The following is a 21,484-nucleotide window of genomic DNA, read 5'->3' on the forward strand; positions in this document are numbered from 1 at the left end:
TCGGTTCTCCCCGTCCCGCCTCATGACTTATGATGTGCGCTTGTCTGCTGACTCTGGGGCTGGGGGGCTGTGTTCTTCCCTAGGACTGCGGGCTGCAGCTGAGCGGGGAGGAGGGACGCCGCTGCTACCCCCTGGCGGGCCACCTGCTGTGTCGTCGTTGCCACCTGCGGCGCCTCCAACCTGGGCCTGTTCCCTCACCCACTGTGCACGTCACTGAGCTCTGAGCAGGGGAAAACCCGTCCCAGGGCCGGGGTGGGTGTGGGTGTGGAGGGAGGGTCTGCGTGGGTGGCCCCGGTCAGTGTCGGGGGAGCTCCCTCTAATCCCACTTTCCCACCGAGCTGCTGTCTGCAGGGGCCGGACCCCCGCGTGGAAGCTTCTATTTATTCACCGTCTGTGCCTGCTCAAGTCACTTCCCTGCGGGCCCTGCCTCCCACCCACCCCATCACCAGCTTTCCACTTGGAGGCCCCCTGCACCCTGCAGCCTCAGAGTAGGCCGTGGGTCACCAGGCTGGAGAGGGCCCCAGCCCTGGTCAGGGGCGCGAGGTGACGCGGCTGCATTCCTGGGCGGGAGCTGCTGTCCGTTGTTCAGGGACCTGGGGACACCCCCCCACCCCCCGCAAAGGGCGCTCCCACGCAGGGTGTGGTCTGGAAGGCGGGGCTGGCAGGGACATGGGTGTTCCTGCGTCTCCTAGCGCAGTGCTTGCTGGTGGGTGGGAGGGTGCCTGGCTTAGGTGGGGTCCCGGGAGGGGGTGAGGAATGACACACTTGGGGAGCGGGCCTGCAAAGGGCACTGCCTGTGGCCACGTGGTCACTGTGGGAATTGGTCCTGGGGACTTTGATGGGTGTTTGCGGCCCCACTTGCTGCCCTGCTCCCTCTTCCAGGGCTCCTAGCTTGGCGCCCCCCACCCCCCACTCCCCTGCTCAGCCCGGGAAAATACCCCGTGCGGCTGCAGCCCCGGGTATCGCTCAGGAGCGACGACGGGGGCGCCCTGGCCGCACTGCAGGAAAGCCTGTGTTTGCGCGCGGGGCACGGGGTTCCAAGACAAAAGGACAGGATTTGACTTAAATTAAGTTTTTCCCTTGAGGATATTTTCATTTTCTTTAAAAGAATATAATTTTCTTCTAAGATCTTGGACCAGCCTTGTTATTTTTAAAGCAAATTCCAGCAAACTCACAAGTGTCTAATTTGTCTGTCGTGGAGCTGGTTTTCAGGTGGTAAGAACCTTGTGGTTTCAGGACTTTTGTATAAATTCCTCTAAAACCTCGATTGCGTGTCCGCCTTTCAGACTTTAGGGTAGTGTGGGGTTCTGTGTGTGTAGGGGTGTTGAGGGCAGTCGCCCCATGAAATGCAGTGTGGCGGTCCCTCCGTGCTCCCTGGGACACACTGACGGGAATGTGGGGTCTGGACGTGGGGAGCCTGGTCCTGATGTGGAATCTCTGCGGGTTCAGGGGACGTTTGGACTGAAGTCGCTGGCTTTTGGGAGAGCCTGGACCCGCCTCTTGGCTGCTGCTCTCTCCTTCCTCCCCCACCTTCAGGTGCGAGGCCAGTGAATCACCCGCGGGGCTGGGCCAGGCGCCCGGAACCAGCTGGGCTGTACAGGCCGAGCCCAAGGGAACACCAGGAGGCGCCCGCAGGGAAGTGGCGGCCCCAGAGTCCAGCAGGGCCGAGGCATGGCGCGGGCGCCTCCTGGTGGACTGAGCCGGCAAGTACAGGGACGGTCAGGGATCCTTCACCAGGGACTTCCACAGCGTGGAGAGTGCTGCATCTCAGAGTGGGGCTTTCAGCGGGACCAGGGGCCACTTCCTGGAGGAGGTAATCCCAGTGGGGCCAGAGAGTAAAGTCAAGATATGGAGGCTCCGATGCTGGCTGTCTCTTCCCTGCGAGCTGAGCTGCTTTTTAAAATTTATATATTTATTTTATTTTTTAGACGGAGTGTTGCACTGTCACCCAGGCTGGAGTGCATTGGCACGATCTGGGCCTATTGCAACCTCTGCCTCCCAATTAACTGTCCCAAGTAATTCTCATGTCTCAGCCTCCTGAGTAGCTGGGACTACAGGTGTGCACCATGACGCCCAGCTATTTTTTTTTTTTTTTAAGACAGTCTTGCTGTGTCACCCAGGCTGCAGTGCAGTGCCATGATCCTGGCTCACTGCAACCTCCGCCTCCCACATTCAGCAATTCTCCTGCCTCAGCCTCCCAGGTAGCTGGAATTACAAGCATGCGCCACCATGCCTGGCTAGTTTTTGTACTTTTAGTAGAGTCAGGATTTCACCATGTTGGCCAGACTGGTCTGGAACTCCTGGCCTCAAGCGAGCCATCCACCTCGACCTCCCAAAGTTCTGGGATTATAGGAATGAGTCCCCGTGCCCGGCCTTACTTTTTGTATTTTTAGTCGAGACAGGGTTTCAGCATGTTGGCCAGGTTGGTCCCAAACTCCTGACCTCAAGCGAGCCCACCTTGGCCTCCCAGAGTGTTGGGATTACAGGCGTGAGCTACTGCGCTTGACCTGGGCTGCTTTCCCTTTGAACTGGTCAGTTGCAAAGCTGTTCTCTGAACCGTCCTCTCCGCTTTCTCCCTCAAACCTGCTTTGAGCCGGGTTTCTCCTTGTTGCCAACCCAGTCCTTCTCCTCCCCTTTCTCTGCGTGTGCCATGGTGGACCCTGCTCTTACATCCATGCGGTTGCCTCAGTGAACCCTGCTCCATCCCGGTCACCATGCACGCTCCTGCCAGCTGGCCTGAGTCATAACAGCTTGGAGTCCCCCCAACCCCACCCAAGGAACCCGCTTTGTCAAAGGTGACAGCCAAGCGAAGGGCAGTGGCCTCACTAGGCCACACTCTGCCTTTCTCTCTGGGTCCCTGGGCCCCGCGTTGCCAGGGCTGGTGGCTGCCGCTCCACTTCCTCCCCCGGAGGTGTGCACTGCAGTTCCCTCCGCCGGAGCCACTCTCTCCCGGGTTTCCTCCTCCTCAGCCTTCTCGTCTCGGCCACTGTGAAGTCAGGCCCCAGTTGTGACACCTCACTTGACACCCACAAGTCTTGGCCCCGGCTCTCTAAGCTCATTTGCCAACAGCAGCGTCTCCATTTCATGCCCAGTGGTGACATTGACTCCATGGTTATAGAGATGGAGGATGCCCTGTGAGAACCGGGCTAAGCCATGCCAGTGGCCTGTGACCCTCCAACCCTGGGTGCCACCCCCCACCTGCTCTAGGGGACCCCCAGTGGTGTGGTCTCTGCTGACACCTGCGCCTGTGCCTGGGGTCCCTGTCATCCTTCCCTGGTCTGAGTGGCAAGTCTCCTGCCATCCATCCCTGCTAGGCGGTGAGCTCTCCAGCCTGGGCCCGCCTAGTGGCTCATGCTCCTTTCTACAGCGCCTGGTTTAGGGTGAATGCTGAGGCTGGAGCTGACCCTGCCCTGGCCTTCAGAGTCTTGGCTTAGTTCCACCTGCACTGGTCCAAGCCCAGCCTGGTTGCCCAGTGAAGGATCCACAGTGGGTACATACAGGGCCAAGCGCTGTCCACACGGGCACATCCCATGTGGGCATGAGTGCTCCCTGCAATCCCCAGACAAGCCTGCCTCTCAGCGGGGCTTAGCTCAGGGCATAGACCCTGAAGGGCTGAGTCTGCCTCTGTGTGTGTGTGTGTGTGTGTGTGTATGTGAGAGAGAGAGAGAGAGAGAGAGAGGCAGGGATGGGGGGAGAGTGTGTGTATCAATGAGAGAGATGGAGAAAGTCATGTGTGAAAGGGATTGAGTATTTCAGAAAATGAATGAGAGACATTGGGAGACATGGTGGGAGGTGGAGTGGGAAAGAGACCTGTTGTATGAGAGGGAGGCTGTCTCCGAGAACGAGGGGGAAAGATACGGAGACAGGATAAGCGGCAGGGAGAGAGAGGGAGAGAGGGATTGAACTGGAGCGAGACCAACAGAGTCCGGGGTTCTCCCCGCCCTTCCTGGCAGGCGGGCTGCCCTGAAGCCAGGTGATGTGGGAGGATTTGGTGGGTTCTCAGTGACCCCACTGAGGCCTGACCCTCAAATGGAGAAGGTTCACCTCCTGCAAATGACCAGACTGTGGGCTGTAATTGTGTGTGTGTCTGTGTGTGTGTGGGCCTTATGATGGCCTCTGGAAGGGTCCCGGGGTGGGTGGGTCTTAGGCATGGGGTGTCCTCTGCCCTTATTCTTTCTTCATCCGGGCTCCCTGCCCCTGCTGAGATGGGAAGCACAGATGTCAGCTTGCGGAGCTGCAGGTACCATGACAACCCCAAGTGGACCTGCTCTGGGGGGTGGGTGGGGAGGGGCCACTGGGCAGGATATATGGGACCTGGGCAGGGCTGGGCAGAAGTGTGGAGAGCAGTGTGGGTCAGAGGGTGACTGGGGTTTGGGGTGAGCGGGGTGGGGTGCAGCTGTGCTCACCCCTCCCACCCAGCCCCACCCTGAGGCTGGTCTCCAGCTCCATGAGCAGAGGCCGAGAGAAGTCCCTTTCCGATCATGGGGTCCTGTCTCCTCCATGTCTGGCAGCCCTCACCTAGCCAGGAGGCCAGCAGGGACTTCCAGTGCCGCACTCGGGAGGGGTGAGGGCGTTGCTGGCTGTAGGGTTAGGAGTAGCCTCAGCCTTTGGGGCCCAGGAGAGCCTTGGGGTGGGGATCAAGAACAGGTCTGGGAGAGTGGGGAGCACCAGGGCCACCTGAAGCCTCCACCCAGCCCAGCTCTGGAGGCTTTGCTCCCACTCCCCCCGTGGTAGGCGTGCACCCTAGAGACTGGTGGGGACCTGGGAGAGGGGCATGTGCACACATTTCATGGGAACGGTGGGGGATTCTGGGAGCCAGCCTGGGTGGGGGCTCAAAGATGGGAGGGGCGCTGAGGCCTGAGGTGGCAGAAGAAACTCACCTGTCTCAGGCCCAGGCCCTCCCCAGGTCTCCAGTCCCTGGCCGGATACCCCAGGATGGCCTGGGATCCTGGAGAGCATAGGAAACTCAGGAGGAGGGTAGACGCAGCTCCTGTCCTTCCACCCACTTCTCCGACCCTGAGGGCATTGCTGGGCCACCCTTCCAGGCCTGGGGCATGTGTCACAGGGCTGCCAGGAGGGCACAGGGCCCAAGGATTCCCCAGGGATTCCAGGCCCCCTGTGGACCCTCAGGACTGGTAGACCTGGCCCCCCTGGCACTTTGTAGGGAGGTGCTCAGCAGTGGTGGTTGTGTGCCTGTCACACCCACCCACCTGTGCCTCCCCTCACCTGCCACGCCCATTGTCCTATACCCAGCGCGCACTCCCCTCCACGCTGCGCACGGGAACCCGTCCGTGTCACACACCTGCCCTGCCATGGTGAAAGGACTGTGTGGGATCTCTTCCTCCCTACCTGAAGTTCCTGCCACTGGGACCTGTCACAGGCACTCAGGACACAGCTGGCTCACCCTCTTCTCTGACAGCACCTGGGACATCCATGCCCCCGTCCATTGTCAGCCCTGCTGAGGAAGGGTTATAGGGGGGGCTGCAGGCTGGAGGCCAGGGAGAGGTGCAGGACCAGGCCTGGTATTTACTCACCCTCCTCCCATCCCACATTGTCCTGGAGCCTCCATCTCCACCTGAGCCAGCCGGGCTGATGAAGATTTCCAGGCATCCTCAGCGAGGCCCATGGCCTGGGGTCGCCACCTTCCTGAGCTGCGTGGATCTCAGCCAGGACTTGTCCCTGAGAACAGATGGGGGCTGGGAGTCCCAGCCCGTTCCTGGACCACCCTGCCATCAGCTTGCCCAGCCTAGTTCCCTTTCTCTTCTGCACTCTGAACGTGCCCTCCGTGTGTTCAGACGCTCATGGTTTCTGGTGAGAAGTTGGCTGTGTCTCTCACGGATCCTGTCTCGTAGGTGATGAGTGACTTTTCTTTTGCTGCTTGTCGAGATTCCTGGCTGTGGATTGGATGACTGGGAAGCGCTGTCCCTGAACAGCCCCTGTGACTATGGGGCTGTCCTTCCACAGTGTGTACTGAAGGTGCAGGCCGAACCTTTTAAAGAATAAACAGAAAGAAATCAGCTCTTTCATTTTTTGCAAGTTGGTGAAAACAGACTTCCAGGGAATTTTACCTTTTTATCATCCCATTTACTCTGGAAAGCCTTGTCTCATGTTTTAGAGCTTGTAGGGTTTAATAAAACTAGTTAACAGCCAGGCACAGTGGCTCATGCCTGTAATCCCAGCACTTTGGGAGGCCGTGGCCAGGAGTTCCAGACCAGCCTGGCCAACATGGTGAAACCCCATCTCTACTAAAAATATAAAAACTAGCCAGGTGTGGTGGTGGGCACCTGTAGTCCCAGCTACTGGGGAGGCTGAGGCATGAGAATCGCTTGAACCGGGGAGGCGGAGGTTGCAGTGAGCCGAGATCACGCCACTGCACTCCAGCCTGGGTAACAGAGCTAGACACTATCTCAAAAATAAATAAATTAATTAATTAATTAAATTAAATAAAAATATAACTGGTTAAAAATTCAGTCTCCCTGAAGTAGGTGCTCTTTCCATGTGAAAACTACCTTTTTGGTTTGGTTTGAAGGTAAGAAAGGGGGGGGGGAAATTTGCTCTTTTCGTTTAATAATTGCATTTGGCCTATAATGAAATATTTGATTATTAGACAGCAGTGCCACTAATAAGTTTTAAGTTGTCCAGAGTTAATTGTAAACATCAGAACAGGATTCTTAGGACAAAAGCAGTTGTCTTAAGATGAATGGCTCATATTTGGGTGCAGTGTTTGATGTCCAAAAGAAAATGTTACAATCACAAACAAACATAAACTAAAAAATAATAATAATAAATAAAAATTGCTGGCTGTCCCCTTTGGATGCCAGTTGAATCTGTGTCTTGTGCCTCCTGAGGGTCTGCCCGGTCACATCCCCTTGTCTTCTCTAGGGTTCATGGGGATCCTTCTCATCCTCTTCTAGGTACCAGATTCCATTAGTTTTGTCTGTCAGTCTTGTCACCAGGGAGCTGGAGACCTGGAGGGGAGCCCTGGTGTCTGGGACAGTGCCTGTCAGCAGATGGGCTTTTGCTTGGGGGGTGGGGTAGAGAGTGAGCCGCTGCATTATAGACTTGGACTAGGCGGATGCTATTGTTCCTGGTGGTGGTGATGGCAGATGCTGTCGGGTTATGTCACAGAGGAAGCCCGAGCTCCCTGCTGAAGATGATAAGAGATGCACAGATTTTAATCCATCCTATGGCCTCAGCCTCCCGTCCTGGTCCTACACATCCCCTGGAGCAGAGCCTGATTCCCAGCCTCTGTAGGGGATTGAGGAGCAAATAGGTTTCCCCGTCTTGACTCCACCTTGGAGCACCTTCCCCTGAGACCCACCAAGCTCCGTTTCAGTCACAGCATCTTCCTCCTGCTCCATGTGGTTGAAATCTCAGGTCCTCTAAGGATCCCTCCTCATTCTCTTTGTTAGTGTGAGGTGGGACTTTTTTTTTTTTTTTTTCTGAGATGGAGTCTTGCTTTGTCACCCAGGCTGGGGTTCAGTGGCAGAATCTCAGCTCACTACAGCCTCGGCCTCCCGGGTTCAAGTGACTCTCTGGCCTCAGCCTCCCGAGTAGCTGGGATTACAGGCACGCGCTATCACGCTCAGCTAATTTTTTTTTTTTTTTTTTTTTGAGATGGAGTCTCGCTCTGTCGCCCAGGCTGGAGTGCAGTGGCGCGATCTCGGCTCACTGCAAGCTCCGCCTCCCAGGTTCACGCCATTCTCCTGCCTCAGCCTCCCGAGTAGCTGGGACTACAGGCGCCCACAACCGCGCCCGGCTAATTTTTTGTATTTTTAGTAGAGACGGGGTTTCACCGTGGTCTCGATCTCCTGACCTTGTGATCTGCCCGCCTTGGCCTCCCAAAGTGCTGGGATTACAGGCGTGAGCCACCGCGCCCGGCTTAATTTTTTATATTTTTAGTGGAGATGGGGTTTCATCGTGTTGGCCAGGCTGGTCTCTAACTCCTGACCTTAAGTGATCTGCCTGCCTCAGCCTCCCAAAGTGCTAGGATTGTAGGTGTGAGCCGCTGCACCCGGCCTGTGAGGTGGGAAGTTTTAGTACTCCCTTAGCCTTGGTTTGGTTTGGTCACCAGAAGGAGGGGACATGGTGAAGGTTCCAGTCCACCCTATGTAAGCAGCAACCTCTATGGTTTTATTTTTAAAGGTGTGTTGACCTGTGTTCCTTTGCATGGACATGTTTTTATTTGGGGTTACCTTTGTGTTGACTTTATGTGGCCAGGACCCTGGAGATGAGGCCAGGATGGCCGACTCCAACCCCATAGCTGCTTCCTTGCCCTGTATGGAGCAGCTGAGCCAGGGATGCAGGAGCAGCTGTGTCCCTCCCCTCCTGCCAGGCCTCTCCCCCTGCCATCTGGGACTGGTGGTTCCTAGGAGCCCGAAGCGCTGAGCTGCAGGAGGCTACTCATGGCCCCGGGACACACCCATCACCCCATCCGTATTGAGATGTTATCTAGAGAGACGCCTCCAGTAAAATCCGCTCTGCCAAGGTGGTGTATAAACATTTTCTGTGCAAGGACCTTGCCCTCTTTTCAAAAATATAAGTATCAGTCCCACGTGAAAAATTTCTTCTACAACGCAACATATGTTCATTGTGGTACATTTAGGAAATTTAAGTGGTTTATTTCTTGTAAAACATCATCTGTTTTTCTACTGGACCTGGCTTTATAAATCATGTGGTGACAAATAATGTGGCAGTTAGAGCTGGGTGCGGTTGGCTCCTGCCTGTGGTCCCAGCTACCTGGCAGGCAGAGGCAGGAGGAGCGCTTGAGGCCAGGATTCCAGGCTGCAGTGAGCTATGACTGTGCCAGTGCACTCCAGCCTGGGTAACGGCGAGACCCTGTGTTAGCCTGTTTTCACGCTGCTGATACAGACATACCCAAGACTGGGAAGAAAAAGAGGTTTAATTGGATTTACAGTTCCACATGGCTGGGGAGGCCTCAGAATCATGGTGGGAGGCAAAAGGCACTTTCGTGGTGGCAGCAAGAGAAAAATGACAGAGATGCAAAAGCAGAAACGATCTGATAAAACCATCAGATCTCGTGAGACTTATTCACTACCATGAGAACAGTATGGGAGAAACCACCCCCATGATACAAATTATCTCCCACTGGGTCCCTCCCGCTAAATGTGGGAATTAAGGGAGTACAGTTCAAGATGAGATTTGATGGGGGACATGTGGGTGGGGACATGGAGCCAAATCATATCATTCTGCCCCTGGCCCCTTCAAATCTCATGTCCTCACATTTCAAAACCAATCATGCCTTCCCAACAGTCCCCCAAATTCTTAACTCATTTCAGCATTAACCCAAAAGTCCACAGTCTAAAGTCTAATCTGAGACAAAGCAAGTCCCTTCCGCCTATGAGCCTGTACAAGCAAAAGCAAGCTAGTTACTTCGTAAATACAATGGGGGTACAGGTATTGGGTAAATACAGCTATTCCAAATGGGAGAAATTGGCCAAAACAAAGGGGTTACAGGACCCAGCAAGTCCAAAATCCAGCAGGTCAGTCAAATTTTGAAGCTCCAAAATGATTTCCTTTGATTCCATGTCTCATATCCAGGTCATGGTGATGCACAAGGTGGGTTCCCATAGTCTTAGGCAGCTCCGCCCCTGTGGCTTTGTAGGGTATAGCTCCCCTCCTGGCTGCTTTCACAGGCTGGCATTGAGTGCCCGTTTTCCAGGCATCTGGTACAAGCTGCCAGTAGATCTGCCATTCTGGTGTCTGGAGGATGGTGGCCTTCCTCTCACAGCTCCACTTGGCAGTGCCCCAGGAGGGACACTGTGTTGGGGCTCTGACCCCACATTTCCCTTCTGCACTGCCCTAGCAGAGGTTCTCCATGAGGGCCCCTCCCCTGCAGCAAACTTTTGCCTGGGCATCCAGGCATTTCCATACATCTGAAATCTAGGTGGAGGTCCCCAAACCTCAGTTCTTGACTTCTGTGCACCTGCAGGCTCAACACCACATAGAGGCTGCCAAGGTTTGGGGCTTCCATCCTCTGAAACCATGGGCTGAGCTGTACCTTGGCCCCTTTTAGCAATGACTGGAGTGGTTGGGACACAAGGCACCAAGTCCCTAGGCTGCACACAGCATGGGGACCTTGGGTCCAGCCCACAAAACCATTTTTTCCTCCTAGGCTTCTGGGTCTGTGATGGGAAGACCAATGACATGCCGTGGAGACATTTTCCCCATTGTCTTGGGGTTTAACATCCCCTCATTGTTACTTATGCAAATTTCTGCAGCCAACTTGAATTTCTCCTCAAAAAATAGGTGTTTCTTTTCTACTGCATTGTCAGGCTGCAAATTTTCCAATTTTTTGTGCTCTGTTTCCCTTTTAAAATGGAATGTTTTTAGCAGCACCCAACTCACCTCTTGAATGCTTTTCTGCTTAGAAATTTCTTTCACCAGGCCGGGCGCGGTGGCTCAAGCCTGTAATCCCAGCACTTTGGGAGGCCGAGACGGGTGGATCACGAGGTCAGGAGATCGAGACCATCCTGGCTAACACGGTGAAACCCCATCTCTACTAAAAAATACAAAAAACTAGCCGGGCGAGGTGGCAGGTGCCTATAGTCCCAGCTACTCGGGAGGCTGAGGCAGGAGAATGGTGTGAACCCGGGAGGTGGAGCTTGCAGTGAGCTGAGATCCGGCCACTGCACTCCAGCCTGGGCGACAGAGCGAGACTCCGTCTCAAAAAAAAAAAAAAGAAATTTCTTTCACCAGATACTCTAAATCATCTCTCTCAAGTTCAAAGTTCCACAAATCTCTAGGGCAGGGGCAAAATGCCACCAGTGTCTTTGCTTAAACATAACAAGAGTCACCTTTGCTCCAGTTCCCAACAAGTTCCTCATCTCCATCTGAGACCACCTCAGCCTGGACCTTAGTATTCATATCACTATCAGCATTTTTTGTCAAATATTAAACAAATTTCTAGGAGGTTCCAAACTTTCCCATATTTTCGTATCTTCTGAGCCCTCCAAACTCTTCCAACCTCTGCCTGTTACCCAGTTCCAAAGTTGCTTCCACATTTTCGGGTGTGTTTTCAGCAACACCCCACTCTCTGTACTGATTTACTGTATTAGTTTGTTTTCATGCTGCTGATAAAGGCATACCTGTGACTGGGAAGAAAAAGAGGTTTAATGGAACTTGCAGTTCCACATGGCTAGGAGGCCTCAGAATCATGGCCTGAGGCAAAAGAAAATGAGAGGTGCAAGAGAAAATGACAGGTGCAGAAGTGGAAACCCTCAATAAAACCATGAGATCTCGTGAGACATATTCACTACCATGAGAACAATATGAGGGAAGCTGCCCCCATGATTCAGAATATTTCCCATTAGGTCCCTCCCACAACACGTGGGGATTATGGGAGAACAATTCAAGATGAGATTTCAGTGGGGACACAGAGCCAAATCATATTAGACCCCGTCTCTCCAAAAAAAAAAAAAAAGTAGCTAAGTGTTTGGGCCTGGCTTTCATTATTTACCAAGGATCAAGACCTGAACGTGAAAATGGCAGGCCAAGTGTTCCTGCCTTTGGATGCACATGGCCACCTTGCCTACTAGAATATCTGTGCCAAGCAGTGTTCCCATCCATCATAGGAAAATACTGTTTCCCGCATCCTCACCAATCCTAGATAATGCCAGTAAGAAAACAAAGTCTGTATGAATTTGATGAAAATAATTTGAATGTGCGCATTTGATGAGCTGTGAGAATGAGCATCTTTTGCATGCATTGGCCATGGGCTTCCCTTTTGTGATTTGCCTGTGAATGTCCTTCTTCCAGTTCACTAGTTTGGGATTGAATATTCTTACACATTCTTGATGAAGAACTTTTATTTCAAATTATGAAAGAAAAAAAAACTTGTTAGAATTCTGATTCGAAGTGCTTTCAAATTCTGTATTAATTTGGAACTGACACCCTTTAATATTGAGTCCTGGCTTTGAGGGTCCGGTGCGTTTCCTCCATTCACTGAAGTTTTATTTTACATCTCTCAGTAGAGCTTTATGGATTAGGGTCTTCAGAAGCCTCACTTGTTTTTCTGGCTCTGATTTCTTGTCCAGAAACTCCACCCCCGTGCTAAGGAGACAGTGGTGGAAGTGCTGGGCGTGCTGCCTTTCTCCTGGCTCTAATGGGAAGGCCAAGAGGCAGGTCAGGGTCAGACTCAACCTTGAGTCTGGCATTGGCCATTGGCATCATTAGGACCGCAGAGATTGTACTTTGATAAAATGAATACATGGAAATCTCCTCTAACTCAAGAATGCCTTACGTGTTGTGTGTATCGTGCACCTGCCTGTGGAAACAACTTCACTTGTGAGAGAGAGCGAGCCCTGGCATGCAGATGATTTCAGGACCGCCCCCAGCCCATCCTGTGGTGCAGGATCCAGGCAGCTGCAGTGCAGGCAGGGACCCGTGGCTGGGCGCGGTCCGGTCCTGGGGGGTCCCTGTGCGGTGCGGGTGTCCATGTGCTCTGAGACTCTCATCCTGCTCTGTGGCCTGTCATGTTGTGTGTGCAGCAAAAGGTTTGTGTGCACGTGTGTGAGAATGGGATTGTGTGTGTGTGAGTGGAATGCGCTGGCGGGAGCGTGTGGGGTGTGTGGGTGGCACCTGTAGTTGGGGTGTGTGACTGTGTAGGGTGGGGATCTGTGATTATATGAATATGAGGGTGTGATTGTGGCTGGGACTGGGTGTGTGGCTGCCTCTGTCTCTGCCTCTGTGTCTGATAGAGACGGAGAGATGGGGGAGGCCTGCGGGGCAGGGCCAGGGAACCCTTCCCCACTTTACACCATCTGAGGACTCTCCCCAAGGGGAAAAGCCGGCTACAGTGGAGAAGCACTGGCAGAGTGAGCTTCGTCCTGGGGACAGAGCCTGGGAGACTGCAGCTGAAAGGGTGGGCTCCGGGAGGGCTGCAGGGGCTGAGCAGCAGGGTCAGGGAGCAGAGGGCCTGGGAGCAGAGGGCCACCCTCCCTCCATCTTCCTTCCGTCTCCGGACCTATAGCACTGTGTCCCCCTCCCACCCGCACAGCTGCAGGTGGTGCCAGCTGGGGCTCTCTAGAGGGAGGGGGCTCCTCTGAGGGCAGAGAGGGCCAGGAGGCTGGGCCTGTGGCTCTAATCTGCTTTGCCCTAGGAGGGACATGCTCAGTGGTGGGGTTTGTGTAGCTGTCACTCACCTGCCTGTGCCCAGCCACACCTGTGACTCCCATCAGCCCCACCCAATACACACGTGGTTCCTCAACTACCATGAGGGGTAGTTCCTGCCTGTGTCACAAGCATCCATCCCACCAACCATACTGCAGGTTACAAGACTGTCCCACAAGCACCACCATGCCCGCCTGAGGTTACCTGGCACACAGGTATCCTCACCTGCATGACATGACCAGATCGTGCACTTTCTATTCTAGGGCCAGGGCAAGCTTGCACCTTCAGCCTTAGGGACACTGGGGGTGGTGATAGCTGGAGGCCAGGGAAGTCACCAGGCTGGAGACATCATCTACCTCCAGGAGAGGGTTGATATCAGACATCTCCTGTGCACCACTTTGAGCCACCTCAGCCTCACCTGGGACTCTGGCTGGCACTGGGACCAGCAGTTCCATGAAGGTTTAGACCATTTCTAGGCTTAGGAAAGGCCTCCCTTATCATCACTGTGGTCTGGGCTTCCTTGTGATCAAGGGGTCTGGACAGCAGATGCAGCCAGCCAGAGTGTGGGGCTGAGGGGGCTGGGCACAGGTAGGACTCGAGGCCTTCCCTGCACCCCCATGGCCACCATTTCAGAGGGAGGACAGCAATTGTTTGGGTTTGTCCTGTGAGTGGCGGCAGAGGGCAGGGCCCTGGGCAGGTCCAGAGCCAGACAGGCATCCTGTGCTGCAGCCTCGGGGCCACCAGGGCACACGATGGGGCCGGTGTGGGGGTGTCCCTTGTGTCAAACACCTGGAGAGAAGGTGTCCTGGGGTCAGTGGGTATGTCGGGGCATTTGCAAGATTTCTGGTTTCTGTTGGAGTTGTGTGTCCTGGAGGATGGAGGGAGGAGAGAAAGGGTGGAGAGAAGGGGGAGATGGCCCTTGCTGCTTCCTGGTCTCTAAGTGGGGGTGATGGGTGGTAGGTGAGTGGCAGAGGGGTCAGCGGGAGCTTCAAGGCTGAGCCAGGGAAATGGAGGCCGCAGAGATGCAGACCTTGCCTGAGGCTGACTCGGGGCTGGGGTTTCTTAGAGGCCAGTACCCTAGAGCTCCCGGACAGGGAGTTTGCAGGAACAGTGACGCAGCACACGACACAGCACAACTCGACACAACACAACCTGGCACAGCAGAGCAGCGTGCGGTGCACTGGGCTGCAGCAGAGTGCAGCCCAGGGTCCAGGGAGTCATGTATGTAGGCTCTGGGGAATCATGGAGCAAACTGACCTGAGCCGCGTCCCTCAGCCAAAGCACAGGCTCCTGGCCTTGAGCCACCCACTTCCTTGTGACAGCTGGGTGCCCTAGTGTCCCTGGGGCTGAGGACAGGGCTGGGGCTGCTGTCCAAGGTGAGGTCTGACTCTAATCCCCTGCCTGTAATTCCCAGTGGGAACTTGAGCATCTTCCAGGGGACCCAGTGGTGCTGATGGGATTTCTGGGCACCTCAGCCAGGCCCCCTGCTGGCCTAGCCACACTGGCTCCCACTGCAATCTGGCCTTGGGGCCTGTGTGGCCTCTGCTTACTGAGCCCTGTGGTTCCCTGCCGGTCACCGTTGGCCCTGCGGCCAGGCTGGCACCTGGAGAATGGCCTGTCCCCAAAGCCTGCACTCCTCCCAGCTCACCCACTTTGCTTTTCTCCCGCACTGGGAGGTGGGAGCCAGGTTGACACTAGGGGAGGGGCTCCCTCAACTGTGGCTTCACCTTAGGGTTCTGGGCAGGGTTTTGGGCAATGAGACTTTTTGGATAGGGGCTGGAGGTCAACAGCCTGCTCAGTGGGGCGTGGTCCCATAGCAGAGAGACCCACGGTGGAGGGGTAGGGTGAGGTGAGGCGAGGCTTCTGCCTCAGTCTCCCAGTGTAGCTGGTATTATAGGCGCCCGTCCCCATGACCAGCTAATTTTTGTATTTTTAGCACAGATGGGGTTTCACCATGTTGGCCAGCCTGGTCTGGAACTCCAGACCTAAGGTGATCCACCCGCCTCGGCCTCCCAAAGTGCTGGGATTACAGGCATGAGCCACTGTGCCTGACTGTATCTTTCTTTGCTTTTCTTTTTCTTTTCTTTTCTTTTTTTTTTTTTTTTGAGACAAAGTCTCGCTGTGTTGCCCAGGCTGGAGTGCAGTGGTGCAATCTCGGCTCACTGCAAGCTCCACCTCCCAGGTTCATGCCATTTTCTTGCCTCAGCCTCCCAAGTAGCTGGGACTACAGGTATCTGCCACCACGCCTGGCTAATTTTTTGTGTTTTTTAGTAGAGATGGGGTTTCACTGTGTTAGCCAGGATGGTCTTGATCTCCTGACCTCGTGATCCACCCGCCTTGGCCTCTCAAAGTGCTGGAATTACGGGCATAAGCCACCGTGTCCGGCCTGTATCTTCCTGTTTTGTTCAACATTGTTGTTGATACCAATCCACGTTGCTGTCTTTATGTTTTAAAAATCTATGATTGTGAACTGATTCTATTATCATAAACAACACTACAGGGGGCTTTTAAATTCACATTTGTTAGGGTTTGTGCCCACGTGTGGAATTTTAGGTGATAAGACATTCATATTCTTGACTATTCTAGGAAACAGGAAACCTTTTTTTTTTTTTTTTTTTTTTGAGGCAGAGTCTCACTCTGTCGCCCAGGCTGGAGTGCAGTGGCCGGATCTCAGCTCACTGCAAGCTCCGCCTCCTGGGTTCACGCCATTCTCCTGCCTCAGCCTACCAAGTAGCTGGGACTACAGGCTAATTTTTTGTATTTTTCTTTAGTAGAGACGGGGTTTCACCATGTTAGCCAGGATGGTCTCGATCTCCTGACCTTGTGATCCGCCTGTCTCAGCCTCCCAAAGTGCTGGGATTACAAGCTTGAGCCACCGCGCCCCGCCGGAAACAGGAAACCTTTAAAGCAGTTATACAACGCATACCCCCAGCCACACTGTAGTATTTCCTGCCGCTCTAGACCACCACACTCTTGTATCATCAGTGTTGAGTGAACCATCTGGTAGGCAGGTGCCAGGGGCATCTCATTGGGTTCCCATTTGCATTTTCTGGTGTAATGAGGTTGAGGCCTCTTTATGTGTTTATTGGTCATTTAGTGAAGTGTGAGTAGAAGGCTTTTTTCCCATTTATATATTGCATGTTCTTTTCTTTTTTCCATCTCTGGTTGATTTGTAGGAGTTCTTTGTGGTTTTTTTTTTTGAGACAGGGTTTCTCTCTGCCGCCCAGGCTGGCACACAGTTGCATGATCTCGGTTCACTGTAGCCTCCGTCTCTTGGGCTCAAGCGATCCTCCTGTTTCAGCCTCCTGAGAAGTTTCTACTACAGGTGTGGGCCACCACGCCGGCTGACTTTTCTATTTTTAGTAATGACTGGGTTTTGCTATGTTGTCCAGGCTGGTCCTGAACTTCTGAGTTCAGGTGATCCGCCCACCTCGGCCTCCCAACGTGCTGTTCTTTGTATTTTCTTCATAAGAGCCCTTGTTTGGTTATTTGTGGAAAATGTTTTCCCCAGTGGATCAGCTTTGTATTCTCTTAATGATTTTTAATGAGCAGAAGTTTAAAGTTTACTGTAATTAAATTTATCAATGCTTCCTTTATGCTTAGTGTTGTCTGTGTGTTTTGCTTAAAAACAATTCTTATCTTTCTTATTTTTATTTCTTAATATGGTTTTATTCCTTTGGAAAAAATGATTCTTATCTCATGGTCATAAGGTTATTCTTTTACCTAAATACTTGTAAAGTCTTTACTATTTTGCCTTGTCCATTGAAGTCTCTAATCCACAAGGAATGGTCTTTTGTGTGAGGTGTGGGTAACAGTCCCCTTACTTTTTAATTATATAGATTCCCTGCTGTCCCAGTACTGTTTAGGACAGGGTTGTGTAATCTTTAGCTTCTGTGGGCCACACTGGAAGAAGAAATGTTTTGGGTCACACATAAAATACACTAACTCTAACAATAGCTGATGAGCAAAAAAAAAAAAAAAAAAAAAAAACTAAAAAAAAAAATCTCATAATGTTTTAAGAACATTTACAAATTTGTGTTGGGCCACATTCAAAGCTGTCCTGGGCTGCATGGGGCTGCGGGCTGCAGGTTGGACAAGCTTGGTTTAGGAGAAGATGGCCCTTATTCCATTTTTCTCAATGTCACCTTTGTCAAAAAACAAGTGCCCCATAGAGGGACATAGGTTTGCTTCTGAGTTCTCTACTTCATGTCGTTGGTCTGTTTGTCTGTCTCTAGGCCAATGTGGCACTGTGTTGAGTACACACTAAAGCTTTAGTTCTTGACTCTGGCAGAGGGAGTCCTTCTGCTTTGGCCTTGTTCCTAGAGTGTCTTTCTGGTTTTGGCCCTCTGCATTCCCATATAAGTTTAGAAACAGCTTTTTGAATTCAACTTGGAGAGAATTGAAGTTTTGATAATACTGAGTATTCCTCTCCATAACACTGGTATATGTTGCCATTTATTTTGGTCTTCCCTATTTTCTCTCATTAACTTTTTACATATATACTTCTGTGGTGCTCTTATACATGTAGTAATTGATTTATTCCAAGGCATCTTTTATTTTTAATGCCTCTGTAAATGTTACATTCTTTTAAAGTGTAAGTTTATAAATGTTTGTGCTGCCATATGGAACATTTTAACTATTTCATATTGTTTTGTATTTAGCGTTCAAAAACTCTTTAGTCTCTGTAGATTCACAAAGACTATTTATAGAAATATATCGAATGCATATTTGTTTCTTCCTCTTCAGTCTTCATATATTTTACTGGCCTTGCTTTATTGCATTTGTGGAATCTCTGGCACAATGTTGGATAGCAATGGTGAAGGAAGGCATTTTTGTTTATTCTAAACTCAAGAGGAATTTTTTTTTTTTTGCTGTTAATAGCATTGTATTTTATATAAATTTTTAAATTTCATATAATTTTAGGCTTATAAGAAAGTCATGCAACATTTTACAAGTATTTCTGGATACCCTTCATCCAGATTCAAAAGGATAGCTTTTGATATTTCACCATTAAATAGAAAGTTTAATGTAAGATTTTTTGGTAGATGGTCTTTGTTAGATTAAAGATATATTATTCTATTTCTATTTTTTAGAGAATTAAAAAAATTTTTTTGAGACAGGGTCTTGCTTTGCCACCTGGGCTAGAGTGCAGTGGTGCGGTCTTGGCTCACTGCAGCCTCAACCTCCAGGGCTTAAATGATCCTCCCACCTTAGCCTCCCGAGTAGCTGAGACTACAGGTAGGTGCCACCACACCTGGTTAACTTTTGTAATTTTTGTAGAGACAGGGTTTCTCCATGTTGCCCAACGTAGTCTCAAACTTCTGGCTCAAGTGATCTGCCCACCGAGCCTCCCAAAGTGCTGGGATTATAGGTATGAGCCACTGCCCCCTGTGTAAAATAGTTTTTTAAATCCAGAAAGGATGAATTTTATAACACATCTCACTTGCATTTAATGAAATGTGCATGCAAATTTTCCCTCAGTTCTGTGAATGTGTTAAATTACATCAAATGATTTTCTTTCTTTCTTTTTTTTTTTTTTTTTTTTTGAGACAGAGTCTCACTCTGTCTCCCAGGCTGGAGTGCAGTGGCGCGATCTCGGCTCACTGCAAGCTCCGCCTGCCGGGTTCATGCCATTCTTCTGCCTCAGTCTCCCGAGTAGCTGGGACTACAGGCGCCCGCCACCACGTGGGCCTGGTTAATTTTTTTGTATTTTTAGTAGAGACGGGGTTTCACAGTGTTAGCCAGGATGGTCTGGATCTCCTGACTTCCTGATCCGCCCGCCTCGGCCTCCCAAAGTGCTGGGCATCAAATGATTTTCTAATTTGAAACCTACCTTGCATTTCTGGTTTAAATTCTCCAATCAGTATATAGTATTCTTTTCTCTTTTTTTTTTTTTTTTTTTTTTTTTTGAGGTGGAGTCTTGCTCTGTCGCCCAGTTTGGAGTGCAATGGCGTGGTCGCAGCTTACTGCAACCTCTGCCTCCCGGGTTCAAGTGATTCTCCTGCCTCAGCCTCCAGAGTAGCTGGGATTACAGGCGCCCACCACCATACCTGGCTAATTTTTGTATTTTTAGTAGAGATGGGGTTTCACCATGTTGGCCAGGCTGGAGCATATAGTATTCTTTATATATAATTTCATTCACTTTGCCAGTATCTTGCATGGAACATTTTGTCTATGTCTTTGAGTGGTTGGATTTTGGTGTCAGGATACTAGCTCATTATGAACTGGGGGATGTAGTGGTGATTTCTATTTATTTCAGCAGAGCTAGTTGTCTTCTTTTCACAGCTCGCTTTGTATGCTAGGACCTGGCCTTTTCTGGATGACATCATTAGGCTATGTTGCCCTTTGGTTTTAACAGTTTTTTCCTTACATCACTTCAAATATATCATACCACTACCTTCTGGAGTGCAGGGTTTCTGCTGAGAAATGACTTGATGATCTTATTGAGGATCCTTTACAGGTGATGTGTTACTTTTCTTTTACTGCTTTCAAGAGTCTCTCTGTCATTCGGCATTTCACTATTATGTGTTTCAGTGGGTTTATCTTACTGGAGTTCACTGAATGTATCGAATATATGCATTATGTGTTTCCTCAAATTTGGGAAGTTTTCAGTCAACATTTCTTAAAGTAATTCTACTACCTTCTCTCTCTCTTTTCCTGGGACTCCCATAATACATATATTGGTCCACTGATGGTTTCCCATAAGTTCCTTAGGTTTTATTCACTATTCTTCATTCTTTTTACTTTCTATTGCTGAGATCTGATCATTTAAAATGTCTTATCTTCAAGTTGGCTGCTGAAGTCTGCTGTTGAACTCCTCTACTTATTTTTTCATATTGACTAATAGATTAATATATTTTTCAGCTTCACAATATCTATTTGGTTCCTTTCTATAGTATCTATATCTTTTTGTAGATATTCTCATTTTGTTTTAAATCATTTCCTTGATATCGTTTAGTTCTTTGTGTTTCCTTTATGTATCTGACCCTATTTAACAGTTACTTTAATATCTGAGCATATTTAACACAGTTATCTTTGTCCAGTAAACCCAATGCCTGTCTTCAGAGATAATTTCTGCCACTTTGTATTCTTCCTTCGAATGGACCATGTTTTTTTCTGTTTCTTTGATTGCCTTGTGATTGTTTAAGTGAAAATTGGGCATTTGAAAAAAAATAGCCACATCTCTCAGTCTTTGCATACTGGGTCTGTTTCAGGAAAGTCCTTTAATAATTAGCTGGGAATGTTCTGTGCCTTGGGATCAGTATGAGGAAAAAGCTTAAGGTTCTCGGGTATTTTCTGAGCATACATCTTGGCTGGGTCTGTGTGTGGTTTTTTTTCAATCCCTCTGTATACACAGCTGCTTTTAAATGTCTTATTTTCCCAAAGAATCTCACCCTGGGTTGTCTTGGGGACTTAGACAGTGTATACATATCTCCACCTGTATTATTTTACTCCATGTGTCTACAGGTCTTAGTGTCCTTGCAGCTCTCCCAAGTAGTACTTGATGCTTCTTGCTGCCTGAGATCTGAATTAGGTGAGGTAGAGACCAGTCCTTCTGACTCTGCAAGTCCACCCCCCACTTCCCATTATTGATGTCACAGATTAGATCTTTATACATTGTGTTCCCAATAACAGGTTAGCTGTTTTTATGTATTTGTCTTTTCAACCCTGTAGAAGATTTAAAAAGTGGAGTTACAAACCAAAATTATCATAGTATTACATTTTATAGTTTACCATGTATTTACCTTTACTAGAGATCTTTACTTCTCTATATGGCTTTGAGTTATAGTCTGGCTTCTTTTAATTTCAACCTGATAGACTTCCTTTAGCATTTTTTTTCAGGGCAGGTCTAGTGATAATCAACTCCCTCAGCTTTTGTTTATCTGGGAATATGTTAATTTCTCCCTAATTTTTCAAGAGCATTTTGCTGAATATAAACTCTCTATTGACAGCTTTTTTTCTTCAGCACTTTATGTTTATTGACCAGCTTTCTTCTGGCTTCCAAGATTTCTGATGAGACCCTGGTTGATAGTCTTGAGGATCCCTTGTATGATAGGAGTTGCTTCTCTTTTGCTATTTTCAAGATTATCTGTCTTTGGCTTTTGACATTTGATTTTGTATCTCACTGTGGGTCTCTTTGCAATTCTCCTACTTAAGAGTTCATTCTGCTTGCTGGATTTGCAAATTCATGTCTTTCATCAAATTTGGAGATTTTTCAGCCATTATGTCTTCAAATATTTTCTCCTCCCCTTTCTCTCTTTTCTCCTTCAAGGATTCCCAAATTGATGTTGTGCTACAGTACCATTAAGCTCTGTTCACTCTTTTTTATGTTGATAAATTATATTTTTTGTAT

General features: G+C 50.2%; 1 protein-coding gene across 7 annotated transcripts in view; it reads left to right on the forward strand.

The window, feature by feature from the left end:
* The window catches only part of WTIP (WT1 interacting protein), a 77,983-nt gene that overhangs the window by 18,606 nt on the left and 37,893 nt on the right, over window positions 1-21,484 (forward strand). For 2 of the 7 annotated variants that reach the window (XM_045380938.3, XM_045380934.3), the window contains one exon: window positions 84-16,724. The exons of the other annotated variants lie outside the window; for them this stretch is intronic. In XM_045380938.3, the coding sequence (XP_045236873.2) occupies window positions 84-102 (19 nt within the window). In that variant the 3' untranslated portion in view covers window positions 103-16,724. Of the gene's footprint in view, window positions 1-83; window positions 16,725-21,484 lie in introns of those variants that run through there. 7 annotated transcript variants of the gene reach the window in all.

Source organism: Macaca fascicularis, chromosome 19 (assembly GCF_037993035.2).
Source record: "Macaca fascicularis isolate 582-1 chromosome 19, T2T-MFA8v1.1".
NCBI classification, from domain to species: domain Eukaryota; kingdom Metazoa; phylum Chordata; class Mammalia; order Primates; family Cercopithecidae; genus Macaca; species Macaca fascicularis.